Raw genomic sequence first — 22575 nt, 5'->3', positions numbered from 1 at the left:
CCCCAGAATTCAGGAACCTTTTCTCATTCACAGCTCCCTCCCTGGGGTGCAGGCCCTGTCCCAATTTCTTTTTCGTTTTCCTTTTGTCCTCCCCTGTTACATGGAGGTTTTCTTGCCCTTTGGGCAGTATGAGGTCTTCTGCCAGTGTTCAGTAAATGTTCTATGTGAATCGTTCCACTTGTAGATGTGTTTTTAATGTTTTTGTGGGGGGAAGGTGCCTTGTCCTACTCCTTCACCATGTTGATCACCCCACCAATAATTATTTTATATAAATGGCTGACATAATTTGAATGTACAGTCCTCCCTCGGTATCCACAGGGGATTGGTTCCAGTACCCCCTGTGAATACCAAAATTTGCAGTTGCTCAAGTCCCTTATATTTATGGTGTAGTACAGTTGGCCATCCATATCTAAAAGTTCCCTATCCACTTTTATGTGAATAAGGGTTTAATTGATCAAAGCATTTTCTATTATAATGGAGCAACATATGTAATAGAAGGTATAGGAATTGAAAAGAAAGTAATGAAATTATCAATATTTGTAGATAAGATGATTACCCATTAAACCTAAGAGTTAACTGAAAAAGCAGTTGAAGTTGCTGTAGTAATAGTTGTGAGAATTGTTCCATCTTTTAAGTTGTAAGCTATGTTTAAAAAGGGTAATTGTTCTCACTGATACAGTTATCATTAACCCAACCAATATACAAACTATGTAAATTCTCTTGGACATACATAAGTTGTATGAAAAGAAATGGTGTTTATAGCGGAAATATATTTTTTAATATGTACATTACGTCCTTTAACGAATTTGCCTCCTGACATTGTATCCTATTAGTGATCTAACCTGGATTAAGTGGTCAAACCTGGATTAAAATATGTAGACTGTTAATAACCCCCAGCATCCTGGAAGAAACAAACATCCTCTTGGAGAAGGTATAATTATCCTAGGTCCGAAATTAATCATATAATAGTTTTTTTGCATATAGTGTTCAGCTCATAAATATAACCAGATACACACACACACACACACTCACATGGCATTGAGAGCAAGAAGCAGCAGAACCAACAGACAATAGGCAGACCAAAAAGTCTTGAGATATTGGAATTATCAAACAAAGAAAGCCATCATACTTAGCAAGTTGAAAAAAAAGCAAAGATAGTACATAATGGTAGGAAGTTAGAAATTATAAGATAGTGACAAGGCAGCTTTGAAAAAGAACTAGACAAGTTTTAGAATCAGAAAATAAAATATCTGAAATGCATTCAATGTGCTAGTTTAACACATTAGACAAATGAGAAGTGAGCATTAGTGAACTGGAAAATATAGTTCAGATGAAGCTATGAAAGAAGGAGCTTAAAGAGGAAAAATAGAGAAAATGCTATACAGAGAAAAGGATAAGACTCATTGAGGATACAGACAGATATCATCTGTGTTTTGCTGGAGTCCCAGAAAGGAAGGAGGAAATGTAGGCAAAAGGAAATATTTGAAAGGATAGACACATTGGCCAGTGGAACATAAGGGTATAAAAGTAGATATCAGAATACTTGATTTATGACAAAGATGGCACAGTAATGTGGAATGGTTGAGATTTTCAATAATTAATAATTAGATAATTGGGTGTTCACACAAAAAACTTTATTTGGACTGTTATTATAAAAATAACTACATTTGGATTATAGACCTAAAAGCAAAGTGCAAAACAACAAAGCCTTTAGATGATAATGTACAATACCTTCTTGACTTTTAGGTAGGTGGAGAAGATTTAACAAGACACAAAATGACTACGTTACACTTAAGAACTTATGTTAAGGAAAAAACAGCATTAACAGAGTCACAGAGAGGGAAAGGTATTTGCAGTACAACGAACTAAAGACTTTTTTTATATACATCTTTATTGGAGTAATTGCTTTACATTACTTAATTACTTTACATTAATTAATTGCTTTACAATGTTGTGTTAGTTTCTGCTGTACAACAAAGTGAATCACCTATATGTATACATATTACCCATATCCCCTCCCTCTGGAGCCTCCCTCCCACACTCCCTATCCCACCTCTCTAGGTTATCACAAAGCACCGAGCTGATCTCCCTGTGCTATGTGGCTGCTTCCCACTAGCTATCTGTTTTACATTTGGTAGTATATATAAGTCCATGCCACTCTCTTACTTCGTCCCAGCTTACCCTTCCCCCTCCCCATGTCCTCAGGTCCATTCTCTACGTCTGCGTCTTTATTCCTGCCCTGCCACTAGGTTCATCAGTACCATTTTTCTAGATTCCATATATATACATTAGCATACAGTATTTGTTTTTCTCTTTCTGACTTACTTCACTCTGTGTGACAGACTCTAGGTCTATCCACCTCACTACGAATAACTCAGTTTCACTCCTTTTTATGGCTGAGTAATATTCCATTGTATATATGTGCCATATCTTCTTTACCATTCATCTGTCGATGGACACTTAGGTTTCTTCCATGTCCTGGCTTTTGTAAATATGCTGCAGTGAACATGTGGTACATGTCTCTTTTTGAATTATGGTTTTCTCAGGGTATATGCCCAGTAGTGGGATTGCTGGGTCATATGATAGTTCTATTTTTAGTTTTTTAAGGAACCTCCATACTGTTCTCCATAGTGGCTGTATCAACTTACATTCCTGCCAACAGTGCAGGAAGGTTCCCTTTTCTCCACACCCTCTCCAGCATTTATTGTTTCTAGATTTTTTGATAATGACCATTCTGACTGGTGTGAGGTGATACCTCATTGTGGTTTTCATTTGCGTTTCTCTAATGATTAATGATGTTGAGCATCTTTTCATGTGTTTGTTAGCAATCTGTAGATGTCTTCTTTGGAGAAATGTCCATTTAGGTCTTGTGCTCATTTTTGGATTAGGTTTTTTTTTTAATGATATTGAGCTATATGAGCAGCTTGTATATTTCGGAGATTAATCCTTTCTCAGTTGCTTCATTTGCAAATATTTTCTCCCATTCTGAGGGTTGTCTTTTCATCTTGTTTATGGTTTCCTTTGCTGTGCAAAAGCTTTTAAGTTTCATTAGGTCCCATTTGTTTATTTTTGTTTTTATTTCCATTTCTCTAGAAGGTGGGTCAAAAGGATCTTGCTGTGATTTATGTCCTAGAGTGTTCTGCCTGTGTTTTTCCCTAAGAGTTTTATACTGTCTGGCCTTACATTTAGGTCTTTAATCCATTTTGAGTTTATTTTTGTGTATGGTGTTAGGAAGTGCTCTAATTTCATTCTTTTACATGTAGCTGTCTAGTGTTCCCAGTGCCACTTATCGAAGAGGCTGTCTTTTCTCCATTGTATATTCTTGCCTCCTTTGTCATATAGGTGCATGGGTTTATCTTTGGGCTTTCTATCCTGTTCCATTGAGCTATATTTCTGTTTTTTGTGCCAGTACCATACTATCTTGATTACTGTAGCTTTGTAGTATCATCTGAAGTCAGGGAGGCTGATTCCTCCAGCTCCCTTTTTCTTTCTCAAGATTGCTTTAGTTACTGGGGTCTTTTGTGTTTCCATACAAATTGTAAAATTTTTTGTTCTAGTTCTGTGAGAAATGCCATTGGTAATTTTATAGGGATTGCATTGAATCTGTAGATTGCTTTTGGGTAGAATAGTCATTTTCACAATGTTGATTCTTCCAATCCAGGAACATGGTATATCTCTCCATCTGTTTGTATCCAACTAAAGGCTTTTATCTAAAATATACTGAGAGCAAAATAAAACTGTAAATCAGTGACAGAAAGGCAGCCCCATGGCAAAATGCTTCACCAAAGATGAAACCAAAATGATCAAAGGTATTTAACATAAGTAATAATCAGAGAACTCCATACTTATTCTGGTTTTGTTTATCATAGGGGAAAATTAAAAGGAATCTAAATACAACAAATAGGAAATCAGCTAATTAAAATTTTATAAATATGATAGTAATGCCATTTGGTATTTACAAATGATTTAGAATTACATTAATGGGCTTTAACATATTTAAAAGTTTGCAGAACATTATATATCATTGCACTCTGGTAAGAAACTAAAATATTTGTGAATATTTATATATATTGTATGATGTCTGAACATATTTTAAAAAGTTAGCTGTGTGTGGATGATGGTACTTGGAATTATTCTAATCATAGTTTTAGTCATTTGTATTTTCTATTGTTTCTAAATTGAGCATGTACTGTATTATTTATGTAATTGATAACACAGAATGTACCAAAAATAGGGCATTATATCCATTTTTCCATTATCGGAGTCAACTTTATTTTTTATTGAAATTCCGATCAAATGAACCACTTCTTAGTGTTAGAAAACTGTATTCATGCACATAGACACATAACTGTGTAATATGTGCAGTAGCAACACAAAAAATGTGGGATACTATCCATATTGTAAAAATATAGATCAGTTCTGAGTGACTTATCCTTCCTTTCCTTGTCATTTAAATGGGTCCTTTAATTTTTTGTTTGTTTGTTTCTTTTAATTGCAAATACTACTTAAATCTTGTCTTCTCTTAATATGTCTCCTGCCTCCCTTTTTCCATTCTGTTTTTAGGCTGCTTAAATGTCTTCATTATATGTCTTTTATATATATATAAATGTATATATATATATATATATATATAAAAGACATATATATATATATGTCTTTTATATATATATATATATATATAAATTAAACTTATAACAAACTTTTCCTTTGAAAAGCTCTAGACTATAAATTCAAAACTGTAAAAAAAAGTGTGTATATATATATATATATATACACACTTTTTTTTACAGTTTTGAATTTATAGTCTAGAGCTTTTCAAAGGAAAAGTTTGTTATAAGTTTAATTTAAGAATGGAATTCATTTTGATAGCTTTAAGGAGCTTACAGTTTAAGATTTTCTCTTAATTTCTGGACATTTCACAGGGGAAAAAAAGCCCTTTCTAAAGTACCTTTTCTAATAAAGTAAATGAGTGTGTTATTTGTAAAATGATTTAGAGCATGTGGGTTTTAACAGGAAAGGATTTGTTTTCTGGCTTTTTCTCTGTCATATCAAGGATGTGGTTATATTTTTGTTTTGTTTTTTAGTTTGAGTGGGATGTTATTTGACATCCCATCATAAAAATACAGCATATCATAAAAATGCGGTGTGCTGTATTTGTTTTGCCATGACTTCCAAGGAGCTTAGAGATAAATTTAGGGTTCATTGCTCATCCATGTATACACTTGCCTCTTTCAACTTATAACGGTTTTTAGGTCATTAATTATCCTTTTTATCCTTTTGGAAGTAGAGGCAAAAAATGAATATGCATTTATGTAAATATATATGCATATACACATATATAAGTTCAGTCACACACTCTATGTAAACATGCTGTTTTAAATTTTTTTTAGCCAGCAAATGGAATCTTCTTGAGCATGTTTCTGATTGTTTTGCCATTGGAATCTATGGCTCATGGCCTCTTCCATGAATTGGGTAACTGCTTAGGAGGAACATCTGTTGGATATGCTATTGTGATTCCCACCAACTTCTGCAGGTACAGTAACCTAGTATAATAAGTAATAGCTACTTGACTCTTAATATTTTGCTAATATTGGTATAAGATTATAGCTCAGTTTTTCAAAACTATAATATTCTCAAAGTATAATACTCTTGCTTTTTTATTTTCCATTTATCCCAAATGTTTAAAAACCTTTATCTACTCTGAGTAATAATATAATCTTAAGGGTTCCATTAAAATTTTATTTTTGATAAATGTGATTAGCTTATATTTTAGCTAAAAATCATAAAATATGAATGGATTTTCTAAGTAAAGTTCCTACCCTTTCTTTAGAGAGGGATATCTTGTTTAAGAAAATGTGAAACAACATGGTGAAGTATAATAGAATGTACACTGGACCTCAGTGTCCTAAATTCTAGTTCTGTTACTTTAGGCAGATCATAACTTCTCTGGACCTCAGTGTCTTTATCTAAAATGCAAACAATACCATTCTGCCCGTATAGAGAAATGTTATGAGGAGCTAATGAGACTATAAATGTAAAAACACTACTAGAAAATGTCATACAAATACCACGAATTCAAAAACATTGGCAGTGAAGTCAAGTATTTGATTGTAGTCTTATTTGGAAATATTTTTGACCCCAAATGTATGGCAAATCTGTTTCAGTCTGTAAATATTGCCAAATTTTAGTTTTTCTTTTGTAGTTAAGTACCTTTGAAGTAGAAAAAAATAGTTCCTTGCCATTAATGAATTCTGTTGACTTAACAGTCATCATACTTTCCTTGGCCAGGGGTGGGAGAGGGCTTGAAATGAAGTTCTTATCTGATGTCAAATATTTGACATAAAAACACAAAGTAGACTCTTTGTAGTAAATATTTCCTCCATATTAAAGACTTGATATATAAGTTGAAGATTCTCATGAGAAGTAAAAGAAATACATTTAGAAGGATCACATAAAGTAAGATGTGACAACTCTGCAGGAAGAATATGTGGAAATAGTAATTTGCACAGTTAGATTTTTATTCTATTACAATTTTTGATTATGCATTGCTTTATTCTTTTGCTGTTTTGTGGCTGTTAAATGATACAAATATGGGACAAAATGTTTTGTTCTTTTAATGAAAACATAGAATTAATAGAATAGTATTGATAATACACGAAGCAAAATATAAAGTTTTCAAAATTTCTACTAGAAATCTCTTCTGGATAAGAGTTATGATTTTTTTCTCCCTCAATATTGATTTGATTCTGCTAGTTTTAAGACTTGGTTTATTATCTTTACTAAAGTACCATTTTACATTTTACATGTATTCCAGGATCAGGTCTAAGTCTTCAGTTAGTATTCAGTAGTATATAAGGCAGTGGACCTAAATAGTAATAATTTTTTTAATAAATTTATTTATTTTATGTATTTATTTTTGGCTGCATTGGGTCTTCGTTGCTGCACGTGGGCTTTCTCTTGTTGCGGCGAGCAGGGGCTACTCTTTGTTACAGTGTGCGGGCTTCTCATTGCAGTGGCTTCTCTCGTTGCAGAGCATGGGCTCTAGGTGCACGGGCTTCAGTAGTTGTGGCTCACGGGCTCTAGAGTGCAGGCTCAGTAATTGTGGCACATGGGCTTAGTTGATCCGCGGCATGTGGGATATTCCCAGACCAGGGCTCGAACTCATGTCCCCTGCATTGGCAGGCGGATTCTTAACCACTGCGCCACCAGAGAAGTCCATAATAATTGTTTTAAAATGTCATTTATTAAAAGGTAAGTTCTATCATTTATGTACCTTAAGTTAGTAAAACTTGAACACAACTTTATAAAGACTGTCTTTTTCAACACAGAAATTAAACATATAATTTAAAATATTGTTTCCATATTTTGTTAAAATTTTTTTCTCAAGAAAAAAGTGCTTTCATTATTGTCCCCACCCAGGTATTCTTGAAACATTTTGGGGGTAGAATTAGTACAGTCTTGCTTTTTAAAGTTTTGTTTAATATCTGTCATTTGGTAAGAAGATATGAATAAAGAATGAAGAGTCATACTATCTACATTTGGAGATATTCTCCCAGCTTCCAGTTTTATTGATAAGAAATATAATTTTTAGAAACTAGGCTTTGATTTTCCAAGCTTAATTCTTAGCACTGTAAAAATTTAGGAAAGATGTTTTTCTTAAAAAAATTCCTGCCATTTAATTAGCCACTTATGATTCTTAGATAATTTATTATAAATGAAGAATAGGAATGTGACATAGAATGAACACTTCATAAACACTAAAATGATCTTTTTTTCTCCTTCTTCAGTCCTGATGGTCAGCCAACACTTCTTCCACCAGAACATGTACAGGAGTTAAATTTGAGGTCTACTGGCATGCTCAATGCTATCCAAAGATTTTTTGCATATCACATGATTGAGACCTATGGATGTGACTATTCTACAAGTGGCCTGTCCTTTGATACGCTACATTCCAAACTGAAAGCTTTCCTTGAACTTCGGACTGTGGATGGACCTAGACATGATACGTATGTTTTGTATTACAGTGGGCACACCCATGGTACAGGAGAGTGGGCTCTTGCAGGTAAATCCACCTCTGGCAATTTCACTATTGTAAAAATACGCCTATTCGTGGAAATCTGTCCTTCACACTGAAACATTAAGTTTCCAGATTCTCAGTTTTCCACTTCACAGATTACCAAGTATACATATGACTGTTCTGTTTACCTTTTCTCTGGCATACTTGTTTAGCATAATTTTAGTAATCTCTAAAGGTTTTGAAAATTATGTTTTGTGTTGATTGGAAGAAAAAAATCTGCTTGATCTGAGACTTATAATTAGTTTTCCTTTGAAGTATTTTCAGAATTATTTAATGTAGTTACATTTTTCAGAAGCTGATTAGCTTATTTGACTAATACTTCTAAGTCTTTAAGGTGTTACAGGATGCTGATTTCAATAGTTCTTCACATATGCAGTTTTATTTATGTTAGAAAGCTCACCATAGTTTTAAGCAGCAGGTGATATGATATGGTTGGAGTAGTGCTTAGGACAGTGCTTGGTCCTCATTTGCCCCAACAGTGTTGTTTGAGGCAAGTTACTCTCTGTTTCAGTTCTCTCATCTGTAAATAGAAGGGGTAATGTTAAGTCTCCTTGCCAAGGGAGAAATGAGACCCTGTAAGTCAAAGGCTTTGTTTTATGAATTACTTGCTTAGTGCCCAGAAGAGAGTCTGGCATATAGTAGGAGATCCTTAAGTAATATAGATAGATGGATGAAATCATTGAATGAATCACAAAAAAGGTAATTTCTTATTTTAGATTAGAAATAGTTTTTAAATTTAATTATATCCTACTTTTTTCTATAAAATATTTCAGATGTTTTACACCACGAATACAAACAATAAAATAATCATAAAATATAAGTAGAAAATGATATTCAGATCAAAGAAAAATATAAAACAAAAGTATTATGGAAGGACAGAGGTAGAGCGCCAATACAAGAACTCCAGAAGAAAGGAAATAAACTCAAGGTTAAAGGAGAGGATTTCAAACCATCATGGTCTCACTAATTTCATGCCAGATTGGTTGCCAGGGTTTTATTATAAATACATTTTTGTAATTTTTTGGTTTTGCAAATAAATATTGAATAACTCAATGGCTGTCTAGAAGGAGTAAAGGCAAACTAATACTTACTGAGCACATGTGAAGCACAGCTACTATGCTTGGTACTTTATACACATTATTAGATTTAATCTTCACTTGAAATTTCTTGAAGTAAATACTATCACCTCTATCATCTTCATTTTTCAGAGGATGAAATGAAAGCTGAAAGTGGTTACATAACTTATCTATAGTCATACTACTACTAAGTGATGGAATCATGATTCAAGCCCAGATCTCCCTGACCCCTAAAATCTTCCCCCTATTGCACCATGTTGCTGCCAAAGGTGAAAACCATGAAGATAGAGAAATGGCATGTTCTGGTTCAGTAGATATTTTTGTTAGCATGCATGGTTCACCCATTTTCAAAATACTGTAATATAGAAGAAGCTAGTCAACATTAAAACTACTTCAGTATAATGGTTTATAAAATCATTTACTTGACCTATACTTTTTAAATAACACAATGTGTAAAATAACTTTTTAATTTTTATGGCTATTTCAAGTTCAGGTAAAGTATAGCATTCTGTGTACTTTAGAGCACAAGAGAAAAAGTTCTAGTCTGTTCAAAAATCTTTACAGAAATATATTTCAGACCTAAAAGCAGGGATTGATTATTGAAAACTACTGCAGTGCTTATAATAATAACCTCTTCCCTAAGCAAACGGGTCGAAAAAGGCATAACTTTGGTGACCATGCATATATCCTTAGTTATTTTTAAGTTTTATAAGAAAGTAATTTAAGAAGCATGTTATACATTTCCATGAAGGATTTATTACTTAATGTAAACATTTTGCCAAAAGTTTGCATTTTTCTTAAGTCCTTTAAAATTTATCTCAAGTATTTTTTAAAAGGTGGCTTTGGAAATAAGTTCTAGATGTTCAGTTTACTGATTTTTTTGTTTGTTTTTAGTTTATTTTTGTGTATGCTGTTAGGGAGTGTTCTAATTTCATTCTTTTACATGTAGCTGTCCAGTTTTTCCAGCACCACTTATTGAAGAGTCTGTTTTTTCTCCATTGTATATCCTTGCCTCCTTTGTCACAGATTAGTTGACCCTAGGTGCGTGGTTAGCTCTGGGCTTTCTGTCCTGTTCCATTGATATATATTTCTGTTTTTGTGCCAGTACCATATTGTCTTGATGACTGTAGCTTTGCAGTATAGTGTTAAGTCAGGGAGTCTGATTCCTCCAGCTCCGTTTTTTTCCTTCAAGAATGCTTTGGCTATCCGGGGTCTTTTGTGTCTCCATACAAATTTTAAGATTTTTTGTCCTAGTTCTGTAAAAAATGCCATTAGTAATTTGAGAGGGGTTGCATTGAATCTGTAGATTGCTTTGGGCAGTATAGTCATTTTCACAATATTGATTCTTCCAATCCAAGAACATGGTATATCTCTCCATCTATTTGTATCATCTTTAATTTCTTTCATCAGTGTCTTATAGTTTCTGCATACAGGTCTTTTGTCTCCCTAGGTAGGATTATTCCTAGGTATTTTATTCTTTTTGTTGCAGTGGTAAATGGGGGTGTTTCCTTAATTTCTCTTTCAGATTGTTCATCATTAGTGTATAGGAATGCAGGAGATTTCTGTGCATTAATTTTGTATCCTGCAACTTTACCAAAATCATTGATTAGCTCTAGTAGTTTTCTGGTGCCATCTTTAGGATTCTCTGTGTATAGTAGTATCATGTCATCTGCAGATAGTGACAGTTTTACTTCTTTTCCAATTTGTATTCCTTTTATTTCTTTTTCTTCTCTGATTGCTGTGGCTAGGACTTCCAAAACTATGTTGAATAATAGTGGTAAGAGTGGACATCCTTGTCTTGTTCCTGATCTTAGAGGAAATACTTTCAGGTTTTCACCATTGAGAATGGTTTGCCTTTATGATATATGGCATTTATTATGTTGAGGTAGGTTCCCTCTATGCCCACTTTCTGGAGAGTTTTTATCATAAATGGGTGTTGAATTTTGTCAAAAGCTTTTTCTGCATCTATTGAGATGATCATATGGTTTTTCTTCTTCAATTTGTTAATATGGTGTATCACATTGATTTGCATATATTGAAGAATCCTTGCATCTCTGGGATAAATCCCACTTGATCATGGTGTATGATCCTTTCAGTGTGTTGTTGGATTCTGTTTGCTAGTATTTTGTTGAGGATTTTTGCATCTACATTCATCAGTGATATCGGTCAGTGATTTTCTTTTTCCTTTTTTGTAGTATCTTTGTCTGATTTTGGTATCAGGGTGATGGTGGCCTCATAGAACAAGTTGTGGGAGTTTTCCTTCCTCTGCAATTTTTTGGAAGTGTCTGAGAAGGATGGGTGTTAGCTTTTCTCTAAATGTGTGATAGAATTCACCTGTGAAGCCATCTGGTCCTGGGCTTTTGTTTGTTGGAAGATTTTTAATCACAGTTTCAATTTCATTACTTGTGATTGGTCTGTTCATATTTTCTGTTTCTTCCTAGTTCAGTCTTGGAAGGTTATACCTTTCTAAGAATTTGTCCATTTCTTCCAGGTTGTCCATTTTATTGGCATAGTGTTGCTTGCAGTAGTCTCTTAGGATGCTTTGTATTTCTGCAGTGTCTGTTGTCACTTCTCCTTTTTCATTTATAATTTTATTGATTTGAGTCCTCTCCCTCTTTTTCTTGATGAGTCTGGCTAATGGCTTATTAATTTTGTTTATCTTCTCAAAGAACCAGCTTTTAGTTTTGTTGATCTTTGCTATTGTTTTCTTTGTTTCTATTTCATTTATTTCTGCTCTGATCTTTATGATTTCTTTCCTTCTGCTAACTTTGGGTTTAGTTTGTTCTTTCTCTAGTTCCTTTAGGTGTAAGGTTAGATTGAGATTTTTCTTGTTTCTTGAGGTTGGCTTGTATAGCTATAATCTTCCCTCTTAGAACTGTTTTTGCTGCATGCAAAAGGTTTTGGATCGTCATTTGTCTCTAGGTATTTTTTTTATTTCCTCTTTGATTTCTTCAGTGATCTCTTGGTTATTTAGTAACATATTGTTTAGCCTCCATATGTTCGTGTTTTTTATGTTTTTTCCCCTGTAATTCATTTCTAATCTCATAGTGTTGTGGTCAGAAAAGAAGCTTGATATGATTTCAGTTTTCTTAAATTCACTGAGGTTTGATTTGTGACCCAAGATGTGATCTATCCTGGAGAATGTTCTGTGCGCACTTGAGAAGAAAGTGTACTCTGCTGTTTTTGGATGGAATGTCCTATAAATATCAGTTAAATCTATCTGGTTTATTGTGTCATTTAAAGCTGGTGTTTCCTTATTAATTTTCTGTTTGGATGATCTGTCCATTGGTGTCAGTGAGGTGTTAAAGTCCCCCTCTGTTATTGTGTTACTGTCGATTTCCTCTTTTATAGCTGTTAGCAGTTGCCTTATGTATTGAGGTGCTCCTATGTTGGGTGCAGATATATTTATAATTGTTATATCTTCTTGGATTGATCCCTTGATCATTATGTAGTGTCCTTCCTTGTCTCTTGTAACATTCTTTATTTTAAAGTCTATTTTATCTGATATGAGTATTGCTTCTCCAGCTTTCTTTTGATTTCCATTTGCATGGAATATCTTTTTCCATCCCCTCACTTTCAGCCTGTATGTGTCCCTAGGTCTGAAGTGGGTCTCTTGTAGACAGCATATATATGGGTCTTGTTTTTGTATCCATTCATCCAGTCTGTGTCTTTTCGTTGGAGCATCTAATCCATTTACATTTAAGATAATTGTTGATATGTATGTTCCTATTACCATTTTCTTAATTTTGGGGGATTTGTTTTTGTAGGTCTTTTCCTTCTCTTGTGTTTCCTGCCTAGAGAAGTTCCTTTAGCATTTGTTGTAGAGCTGGTTTGTTGGTGCTGAATTCTCTTAGCTTTTGCTTGTCTGTAAAGCCTGTAATTTCTCCATTGAATCTGAATGAGATCCTTGCTGGGAAGAGTAATCTTGGTTGTAGGTTCTTCCCTTTCATCACTTTAAGTATATCATGCCACTCCCTTCTGGCTTGTAGAGTTTCTGCTGAGAAATCAGCTGTTAACCTTACAGGAGTTCCCTTGTATGTTATTTGTCATTTTTCCCTTGCTGCTTTCAATAATTTTTTTCTGTCTTTAATTTTTGCCAATTTGATTACTATGTGTCTCGGTGTGTTTCTCCTTGGTTTTATCCTGTATGGGACTCTGCGCTTTCTGGACTTGGGGGGCTATTTCCTTTCCCAGGTTAGGGAAGTTTTTGACCATAATCTCTTCAAATATTTTCTCAGGTCCTTTCTCTCTGTCTCTCCTTCTGGGACCTGTATAATGCAAATGTTGTTGTGTTTAATGTTGCCCCAGAGGTCTCTTAGGCTGTCTTCCTTTCTTTTCATTCTTTTTTCTTTATTCTGTTCCATAGCAGTGAATTCCACCATTCTGTCTTCCAGGTCACTTATCCGTTCTTCTGCCTCAGTTATTCTGCTATTGATTCCTTCTAGTGTAGTTTTCATTTCAGTTATTGTATTGCTCATCTCTGTTTTTTTGTTTGTTCTTTAATTCTTCCTGATCTTTGTTAAACATTTCTTGCATCTTTTTGATCTTTGCCTCCATTCTTTTTCCGAGGTCCTGGATCATCTTTACTGTCATTATTCTGAATTCTTTTTCTGGAAGGTTGCCTATCTCCACCTCATTTAGTTGTTTTTCTGGGGTTTTATCTTGTTCCTTCATCTGGTACATAGCCCTCTGCCTTTTCATCTTGTCTTTCTGTGAAGGTGGTTTTTGTCCCACAGGCTGCAGAACTGTAGTTCTTGCTTCTCTGTTTACTGATATTTATATTAGCTTTTTCATTTCTTAGGAAATGTAATAGACACCAAGATAAATAGCATAAATGTGTTCTTAAATTTTCATTCACTATGAATAAGGAATAATTTATGAAGACAGACTCTAAAGTAGGGTTATATTTTAGGTAAATGTCTAGCAGTTACATTCTACAATGTTATCTTTATAATATTTTTTTAATTATGTCAATAGTTTAGCCATTATAGAATTATTCCATTAGCCCAGAAGATCTGTTCGTGTATGTGTAACTTTCTTTGTGAGAGTCTTTGTTGTAAAAATAGGAAAAAAAAAAATGGAGAAAGCATAGCTTGACAGGACTTCTCTTTCCCAAGGAGGCTAGGTTTTGTCCCATAATAATTCAGCAACTGTATACTCCCAAACGGCCTGAGGCACCTGGCTCAGTGGATGAGTCCTCTTTTCAGTCAGTTCCTGCCCTTGGCCTGCTTGAAACAAACCTCAAAGGTTGATTCTATCTCAGAAGTAGTATTGAACACCCCTGCTCTGAAGAAAATGCTTTAATTCATTCCAAGCCAAGTGACAAAGAACTCTAAGCACTGAGATTTATCAATAGGTATTTTTCTAAAAACCTCTAAATAGGAAACATCACGACTTGATTTTACTTCAGTAAGTTAAGAGTAGGTCCAGAAATCACTGTGAGAAAGAAAATCTGTATGTGCCCTTTATCCCATACCTTTACTGTTAGTACTTCTTAGAATATGTAGTCTTCTTACATTTATGGGGCTTCATAATGTAGAACCTGATATTTTTTCCTCTTTGTTTGAGGGTAAAAAACAATTATGGTAATGACAAGAGAGACAGAAATACATTAAAAAATGTAGATAACCTATAAAGCAGTTTATCACAGGTTAACAGTCTTTAAAATGCAGTCTCAGTTACTTGAACTGTTGGCTTGAATTAGATTACTTGAATCAGATGGCTGTTATCTGAGATAAATGTAAATATTTTGCATCTGGGCCAAAAGCCAAATGCAACATAGAAACTATTCATAGGAGAAAGCAGAGAAAAACAAAACAAGAGAAGAGAAATAGTATAAAGGGCTTTAATACTGCTTTAAATTTCTTGCTGATATCTAAAGAGCATGTTTATAAGAGAATTAGTGTAGAGTGTGCTGAAGAATATTTATTGAAATAGTTGTAGAAGGCAAGTTAGAACGATGATACAGGCAAGTTAGAACAATGATGTTTTGTGGCAGATGGAATTTGTATAATAACTCTTGTAATCTGTGTTGTCCTGTCATCTCCAGAGAAGTTTAATAAAACTGGCCATAAAGAAAAGTGAGCTTGATTATATTTAAAAAGATATCTCCTGGGGCTTCCCTGGTGGCCCAGTGGTTGAGAGTCCACCTGCAGATGCAGGGGACATGGGTTTGTGCCCCGGTCCGGGAAGATCCCACATGCCACGAAGCAGCTAGGCCCGTGAGCCATGGCCGCTGAGCCTGCGCGTCCGGAGCCTGTGCTCGACAACGGGAGAGGCCACAACAGTGAGAGGCCTGCGTACCGCAAAAAAAAAAAAAAAAAAAAAAAAAAAAAATCTCCTGGAGGTCTTTGTGAAGCAATATGTTTGTTAGTAATATGTGAAAAATAGTGTCTCTGAGATGATTGATAGGTATGAGTGTAAGAGCAGTTCATGAAACAAATTTTTCATTGTCACAGTCTAAGATACAGCAGGCTGATGAATAAAAGAATATTAATTATTCATAAAGAATGTCATATACCTTGACTTATATAGGTCATATTATTAATAGAATCCAAATTCTAAAGGATTCTCTATCTCTCCAGCATTGTCATTTTGATAGTTTAGCAAAGAGCATGATTGCTCTTGTAAAAATACATATTCTGAAGTTAGGTTGTTGGAACTTGTATTAGTAAATTATAGCATGTTAAAACTTTTTTCTAATTATAAAAGTAACATATATTCAACATAAAAATTTTGGAACATATAAAGAAGTATAACAAACACCACCTGAAATCCAAATACCCGGAAATAACTACTGCTGTTATTTTTGTAGATACACTTCTGTGTCATGCTTTTTCTAATATCATAGATATTTTTGTCATTAAAATTTCTTTATAAATATCATTTATTATAAAACTCTTCTCTTAAGGTTATACCATAATTTATATCCGTTCCCCCAGTAGTTTCAGATTTTACACTATCTTAGATAGCAGTGGGAAGATAAGCTTTATATGTAATTTTTTGTCTGCATTTCTGCCCTTTCCTTAGGGTAAATTCCTAGAATTGGAATGACTGGATTAGTATACCATTTGAGACAGAGCCAGGACTAGGGTGAGGTGAGAATGGCAGTTGCTTGGGGCACAGAATTTAAGAGGGTGCTAAAAATTAAATGATGAAGATAACATTTTAATGCAATATATTTAAAAATCAAAAGTAATGCAAAAAGAAACCCATCCATAATGAACCACATGTAAATACTAGCTATAAGACATATTTCTAAGTCAGAAATATATTTACTTTAGGCCTGTCTGGTATATTTTTTTTAATCCTTTATTGTTGTTCAGGTATAAAACTGATTTTAAAATAAACCCATTCCAAACTCATTCTTGTTACTGGTAGGAAGGGTGTTTTTCATCTCATAGGTAACTACATATGAGGAGATAAGTTAATTTATCAGAAGTGTAGAACGGGGTGAGCCAGCTTTTTCTGTAATGACCAGATATTTTTGGCTTGGTAGGCCATAAAGTCCCTGTTGCAACTACTTAGCTCTACCATTGTAGTATAAAAACAGCCATAGACAGAATATAAATAAATGAATGTTATTTATAGAAATACGAAATATAAATTTCCTATAATTTTTACATGTCACAAACTTCTGCTCTTAAAAAAAATTTTTTTACCGTTTAAAAATATAAAATCAGTTCTTAGCTCTCAGGCTATGCAAAACAAGTGGCAGGCTGGATTTGACCACGAGCCATAATTTGCTGCCCCTGATGTAGAATATTTGCTTTGCTGTATAATTTTAATTTTTTTCACTAAGTTTAACTTTATAAAATAATTTTCTTTTTTTATCATAGCATATCCCTTTAATGTGAATAACAGGATGATTGGGGGATTGGGGGTGGTTTTTTTTTTTTTTTGATTTTTTACCTGAAGCTGAAAGTCTGTTTTTTGTTTTTAAAAATTCTTCTGTAAAAGATACTTTGAAAAAAAGGCTCCCTCTTTTTTTTTTCTTACATATTTTAAGAACTTAAAATACACTTAAGACAAAAGAGTATTCTTAGACACTTCAGAAATTCTTGCTCTACTGAACTTTCTGTTGTTCACAGGTGGAGACATACTACGCCTTGACACACTTTTAGAATGGTGGCGAGAAAAGAATGGTTCCTTCTGTTCCCGCCTTATTATCATATTAGACAGTGAGAATTCAACCCCCTGGGTGAAAGAAGTGAGAAAAATCAATGACCAGTATATTGCAGTGCAAGGAGCAGAGATGACAAAAACAATAGATATTGAAGAAGCTGACCCACCGCAGCTGGGTGACTTTACAAAAGACTGGGTAGAATATAACTGCAACTCCACTAATAACATCTGCTGGACTGAAAAGGGACGCACAGTGAAAGCAGTGTATGGCGTGTCAAAACGATGGAGTGACTACACTCTGCATTTGCCAACGGGAAGCGATGTGGCCAAGCACTGGATGTTGTACTTTCCTCGTATTACATATCCACTAGTGCATTTGGCAAATTGGTTGTGTGGTCTGAACCTTTTTTGGATCTGCAAAACTTGTTTTAGGTGCTTGAAAAGATTAAAAATGAGTTGGTTTCTTCCTACCGTGCTGGACACAGGACAAGGCTTCAAACTTGTCAAATCTTAATTTGGAACCCAAAGTGGAATATTGTTGAGAGTTCATTCTACCAGTTATCACTAACTTGCCATTTTTTGCATATTGTATTTTTATTTGTAAAAAATATCTTGTTACTTCTGTAGCTGCTCCCATTTTGTCTTTTCTCCAGTAATTATGGTATATGTAAGGTGTTGGGAATAAGCATTATTTTATACTAAAAATATATAGGGAGTCACAAATGTTGACTTTGTAAATGCATAAGAGATGTTAAAAATAATAACAATGCACTTTGTGGAATGTTTGCATATGCCTCTGATTAGAAAGAAGACACTCTGCTCTGCAGTGGCCAATGAAGAATTACTAATGCCTTATTTTCTAGGCATAGATTAAAGAATGTAAACCAGACAATTTGTTTACTATTGTAAGAAAACTACCAATTTGCTTACAGAAGATTATTTTTTGTGAACAGTAGGTTTGAGTTCAAGGCCATTTGAAGAATTACAAGCTCTCTCTTAGAAAAGGGAAAAGGAAGAAGTCTGCTTAAAATGAATGCAAAATTTGCTTGTAGTCCATCACGTTTAGTTACTTGGCTATGACCTGTTATTGATATCACAGAGAAGCCCAAATCACTGTTTAGGTCAAGACATTCTTCATATAGGTAACTGTAAGAAGCTAGAGCCTACAAATTGCTCCTTCATGCATTGTTAGGGGCCTCTGAAAGCACTGGCAGTTTTAAGAGTCTTTCTCAGGGTAACAATGTTTTCTTAATGAACAATGTTTCCAGCTACAAATTCCTTCCAAATAAATTGTCTTCCCTTTGAAAAAATAATCTTAAGAAATTTAGCCATTTGTCATTGATTTAGGCTATTTTCAGTACTGAGAAATGATTTTGATCTCTATAGAGTTAATGCTCTGTCATGAAAACTATTTTTCAGATCCCCATTAGTGGTAACACTTTTTTCTACTGAAGGTCAAAGGATTGGAAACAGGTCATTTTTCTTCATGTATACATGTAATGTATTCTGTAAAAAAGTATTCATATTGGCAGTTTTACTTAAGCATAATGGTGTGGTTGTAATTTTTAAAACTTAATTCAGTGTTTTCTTGGATTAAAGCAGGCATGGATCAGGGTATCTCCTAAGAGGTAGTTTACCTCCTATTCCCTTCCAATAATCCTTACAGTCTAAGTTTTCATCTCTGAGAAATAACAAGAAGGGAATAGAATCAAATTGGGGGATAATCTAATCTTTGTTGTTTAAATGGTGTGATGTCTCACCATTAAAGCCATTTTTTCCAGCCTCAGAGAGAGGAAATAATGCCTCTACCATCTTCTACCTGGTGACTTGAAGTTTTAGTTAGGAAGAAGTCACTTAGCGTCAGGGAACTTGTATACCACTATCTATGCAGCGTTGTTATATAGAGTCTGATTATTTCTCTGTTTTGAGTATGATTTTCCTAATGTTCTGAATAAAATTTTGTCAAAAATTAAATTTTCACATAATGTGCGAATAACAATTATTGAATGTTTTAGTGTATTAAGAGAGAGAGTCATAAAAAATGTCCAAGTATTAGAGTTCATGGTTAGTAGCAGGCTGATTTAAAATTTTCCAATATTTGGTTACATATTTATATAAACATCATCCAAATGAAATAGTAGAGTGTTTCATTACTATTCAAAAATAGTGTAGCAGGGGCTCCCCTGGTGGCGCAGTGGTGGAGAGTCCGCCTGCCGATGCAGGGGACACGGGTTTGTGCCCCAATCTGGGAAAATCCCACATGCCGCGGAGCGGCTAGGCCCGTGAGCCATGGCCGATGGGCCTGCGCGTCCGGAGCCTGTGCTCCGCAACGGGAGAGGCCACAACAGTGAGAGGCCCGCATACCGCAAAAAAAAAAAAAAAAAAAGTGTAGCAGACAAGCCAAGTGTTAAAATTATGAGCTTACAGCTACAAAACACAGTTTAATTAACGTTAAGTAAAATCATCTTTTAAATTCTGAGCCAGTATTAAGCCAATTAGCTTTAACTAAAGTGTATCTCTTTACTCTGAGAAAGCCAAATATAAAAGTATATCCTGCATTCTTTATAAAGTGATAGTAAGATTTTACTAAAAATCACATTCAAAAGGTAGCAGACATTTTTACAGCCACAAAGCTAATATTTTGATAAATATTTTCTATAAAGTACAACCAAAAAAGGTCTGTGCTAAAAATGTGACTTGAGCCTATTTATTAAGTTTGATGAATTCTCCTACCCAAACAAATAAGACACTATAAATGACTCTTAGGAGATGGCGTCCTAAATTAAAGATGCCTATTTAAAAACATTCAAGTATGATAAATGATAGTATGGAGAAGGAATATTACAGGAAGGATAAATTGATTGGTTATTTTTACCTAAAGATTAAAAAACAGACCTGACAATGAGACTAATTTTCTTATGGCTTCCATTTTATATATCATGTTTAGGAAGGAGTTACTTGAAATAATAGAATTTATGTTAGGGCAAAATTTTACCATTCCACTAAAAAGAAATAGATAACATGGAGATGTTTTTCAACATAATGTTGACTTAATTTGTTTCCTTATATGATACCTTGCTAAAACCATAAAAGACTCCCCTCTAAAAACATCTTTTTAAAAAGTATACACTGTTACGTGATAAATTGAGTCAAGTTCTTTTTCTCATAATTTTTCAGTTATGCTATGATTTCATTCAAAATTTTAATTTGCTCTGACTAAATTCTTTTGGGATATTTGGATTTATCTTTGTATAGCTTTCTATCTCACTCTTCTTAATAAATATGGAATTCTATAGACAAGACCTTTTTCAGAAAACCATTTTTATGAACAGTGTTTTCATAGTTACATACTTTTTTAAAGTTACATTGCTAATTCAAATGCATTTATATTTAATGCATTAGTGGGTAGAATTTTTTTGGAGTAAAATCTTCACTAAAGTCTATTTGTAACTGTACATTTTGTTTGTAAATTTTGGCTTGAATATATTTGCTGTTTTGGATACTGCATTTTTATAGGTATCCTTTCACATTTAGAGCATAGTCTCTTTCAAAATAATGTTCTACATTACCTTTCCACAGGTGATGTGATAGTTAATATTATGTATGCCAAAAGAAAATGGCTTAATTTTAAGCATGTGATTAAGTATATTTGATAGTAAGTGCTCAAAGGAGTTAGATCTGTCAGTACTTTTGAACAGCTCCTCTGCTGGGAAGTTACTAGACTGTCATCTCTTTTCAGGCAGAGGCTTGCACATCTTGGTATTTATGCTACACAATTACCCAGAAGAGTGCCTTGCCTATAATTCTGATTATTTAAAAAATATTTTTGACTGAGTGAATGAATTTAGACTCCTAATGAGAAATTGGAATAACTTGATTGTAAATCATTACATTTTCTTGACAGTTTTACCTTAAGTGGATATTTCAAGATCCTCATTAAATTAACAATTACCAAAGACAGTTACAGAATCAATGAAAGGAAAACTCATATCACATTTGTAGTTAAAGAGCCATAGGATCAAGATTAGGGAAGGAAAATCTTTAAGATAAGTTTGAATGAAAACATAGCTGATATCAATCACCAAAAAGTGGCTTTTTGTGGGTTGAGTCCCTTTTCATCATGTCTCCAATATAATTAAGGTTGAATCTTTCATTGATTTCCCATTAGAAACATATAGACAGGTTGGAGATTTATCACAAATGGAAATTATTGAAAGAAAGTAAGTCTGACAGATGAACAAAGAAAGAATTTGGCTGTGCCTGTCACTGACAACTAGACTGTAAAATCAGAAAATAATGGGCCTGTGAACATAGGCAGGTTCAGGACAAGTTAGGGAAACTAAAATTATATCAGCTTTGGAGTATCCTCACTAGTTGCAACACATAGGTGTACAGTATGATACAATGAAATTTAAGCAACAATTGTTCTGAGCAACTATTGATAAAGTAATTTACATTTATGTTTTTTAGGAAATATTACTTAGACCAAAGATGATTCAAAATTGAAATCTGTAGGCTAATCACTAAACTTTCTTTAATATTAATATGTAAAAACCCTTTTGATTGATTTAAAAATCAAATTGGCCAATCATCTTGTGTGATGACCTCACAGTATTTTTTTTTTTAAGTATGAACTTAAAATAACTAGAGTAAGTAGACAAGTTTAGTAAAATTCTGTTGTTACTGTTTGGACCTAAAAATCTTGATCTATCTTAAATCAGTGTGACAGGGTCAGTGAGAAACATGGCATATCTCCCTAGACCAGCAATATTTACTCCATGTGAAGTAAAAATATTTTTATATTAAAACATACCAATGTACTGAGCAATATTTGCATTAATTTTTAGTGTAAATCACAAGACTTCAAAGCAATTTTAATATTGCACTAGGTCCTTTGTTCTCCTTACTTCAGAACACTGAAGATTCTTTGGACACAATTTTGGACATTAATGATACTCTATATTAAAAAGAAAAAAAATCCTTTGTCTATGTTCTGGAAACACAAATAGCACGATGAATTTTCACTAAAAAAATTTTTTTGTTTGAATATAGATGGAACTTCAGGTGGGTACTGTTTTAATGCAGTTTTATAATAGATATTTCTAGGTTCTTTGGAGTCCTTATACATATTGATTTCTTGTTCTACACAACTAGGTATTGGTAAGGAAAGTGGGGTGAGGATTTTGATTTGTAAATCCATGCATTCATACCCATTCTCACCTATTTCTCTGCTATCTAGTTAGAAGAGATACTACTCTTTCCAAAACCTAACCTTTGGATTCCTTTCCTCCTTTCTAC

General features: G+C 33.8%; 1 protein-coding gene across 1 annotated transcript in view; it reads left to right on the top strand.

Moving 5' to 3' along the window:
• The window catches only part of TMEM168 (transmembrane protein 168), a 57143-nt gene extending 37892 nt beyond the window's left edge, over positions 1-19251 (top strand). Inside the window, exons 3-5 of the mRNA XM_082632439.1 lie at positions 5391-5533; positions 7788-8062; positions 17244-19251. Of these exons, the coding sequence (XP_082488565.1) occupies positions 5391-5533; positions 7788-8062; positions 17244-17791 (966 nt within the window). The 3' untranslated portion in view covers positions 17792-19251. The remainder of the gene's footprint in view (positions 1-5390; positions 5534-7787; positions 8063-17243) is intronic.
• Positions 19252-22575: the final 3324 nt, after the last annotated feature.

Source organism: Mesoplodon mirus (genome assembly GCF_964341445.2).
Source record: "Mesoplodon mirus genome assembly, chromosome: 9".
NCBI lineage: Eukaryota > Metazoa > Chordata > Mammalia > Artiodactyla > Ziphiidae > Mesoplodon > Mesoplodon mirus.
The sequence above is the reverse complement of the archived record's forward strand: the minus strand, read 5'-3'. Positions and strand labels throughout refer to the sequence as shown.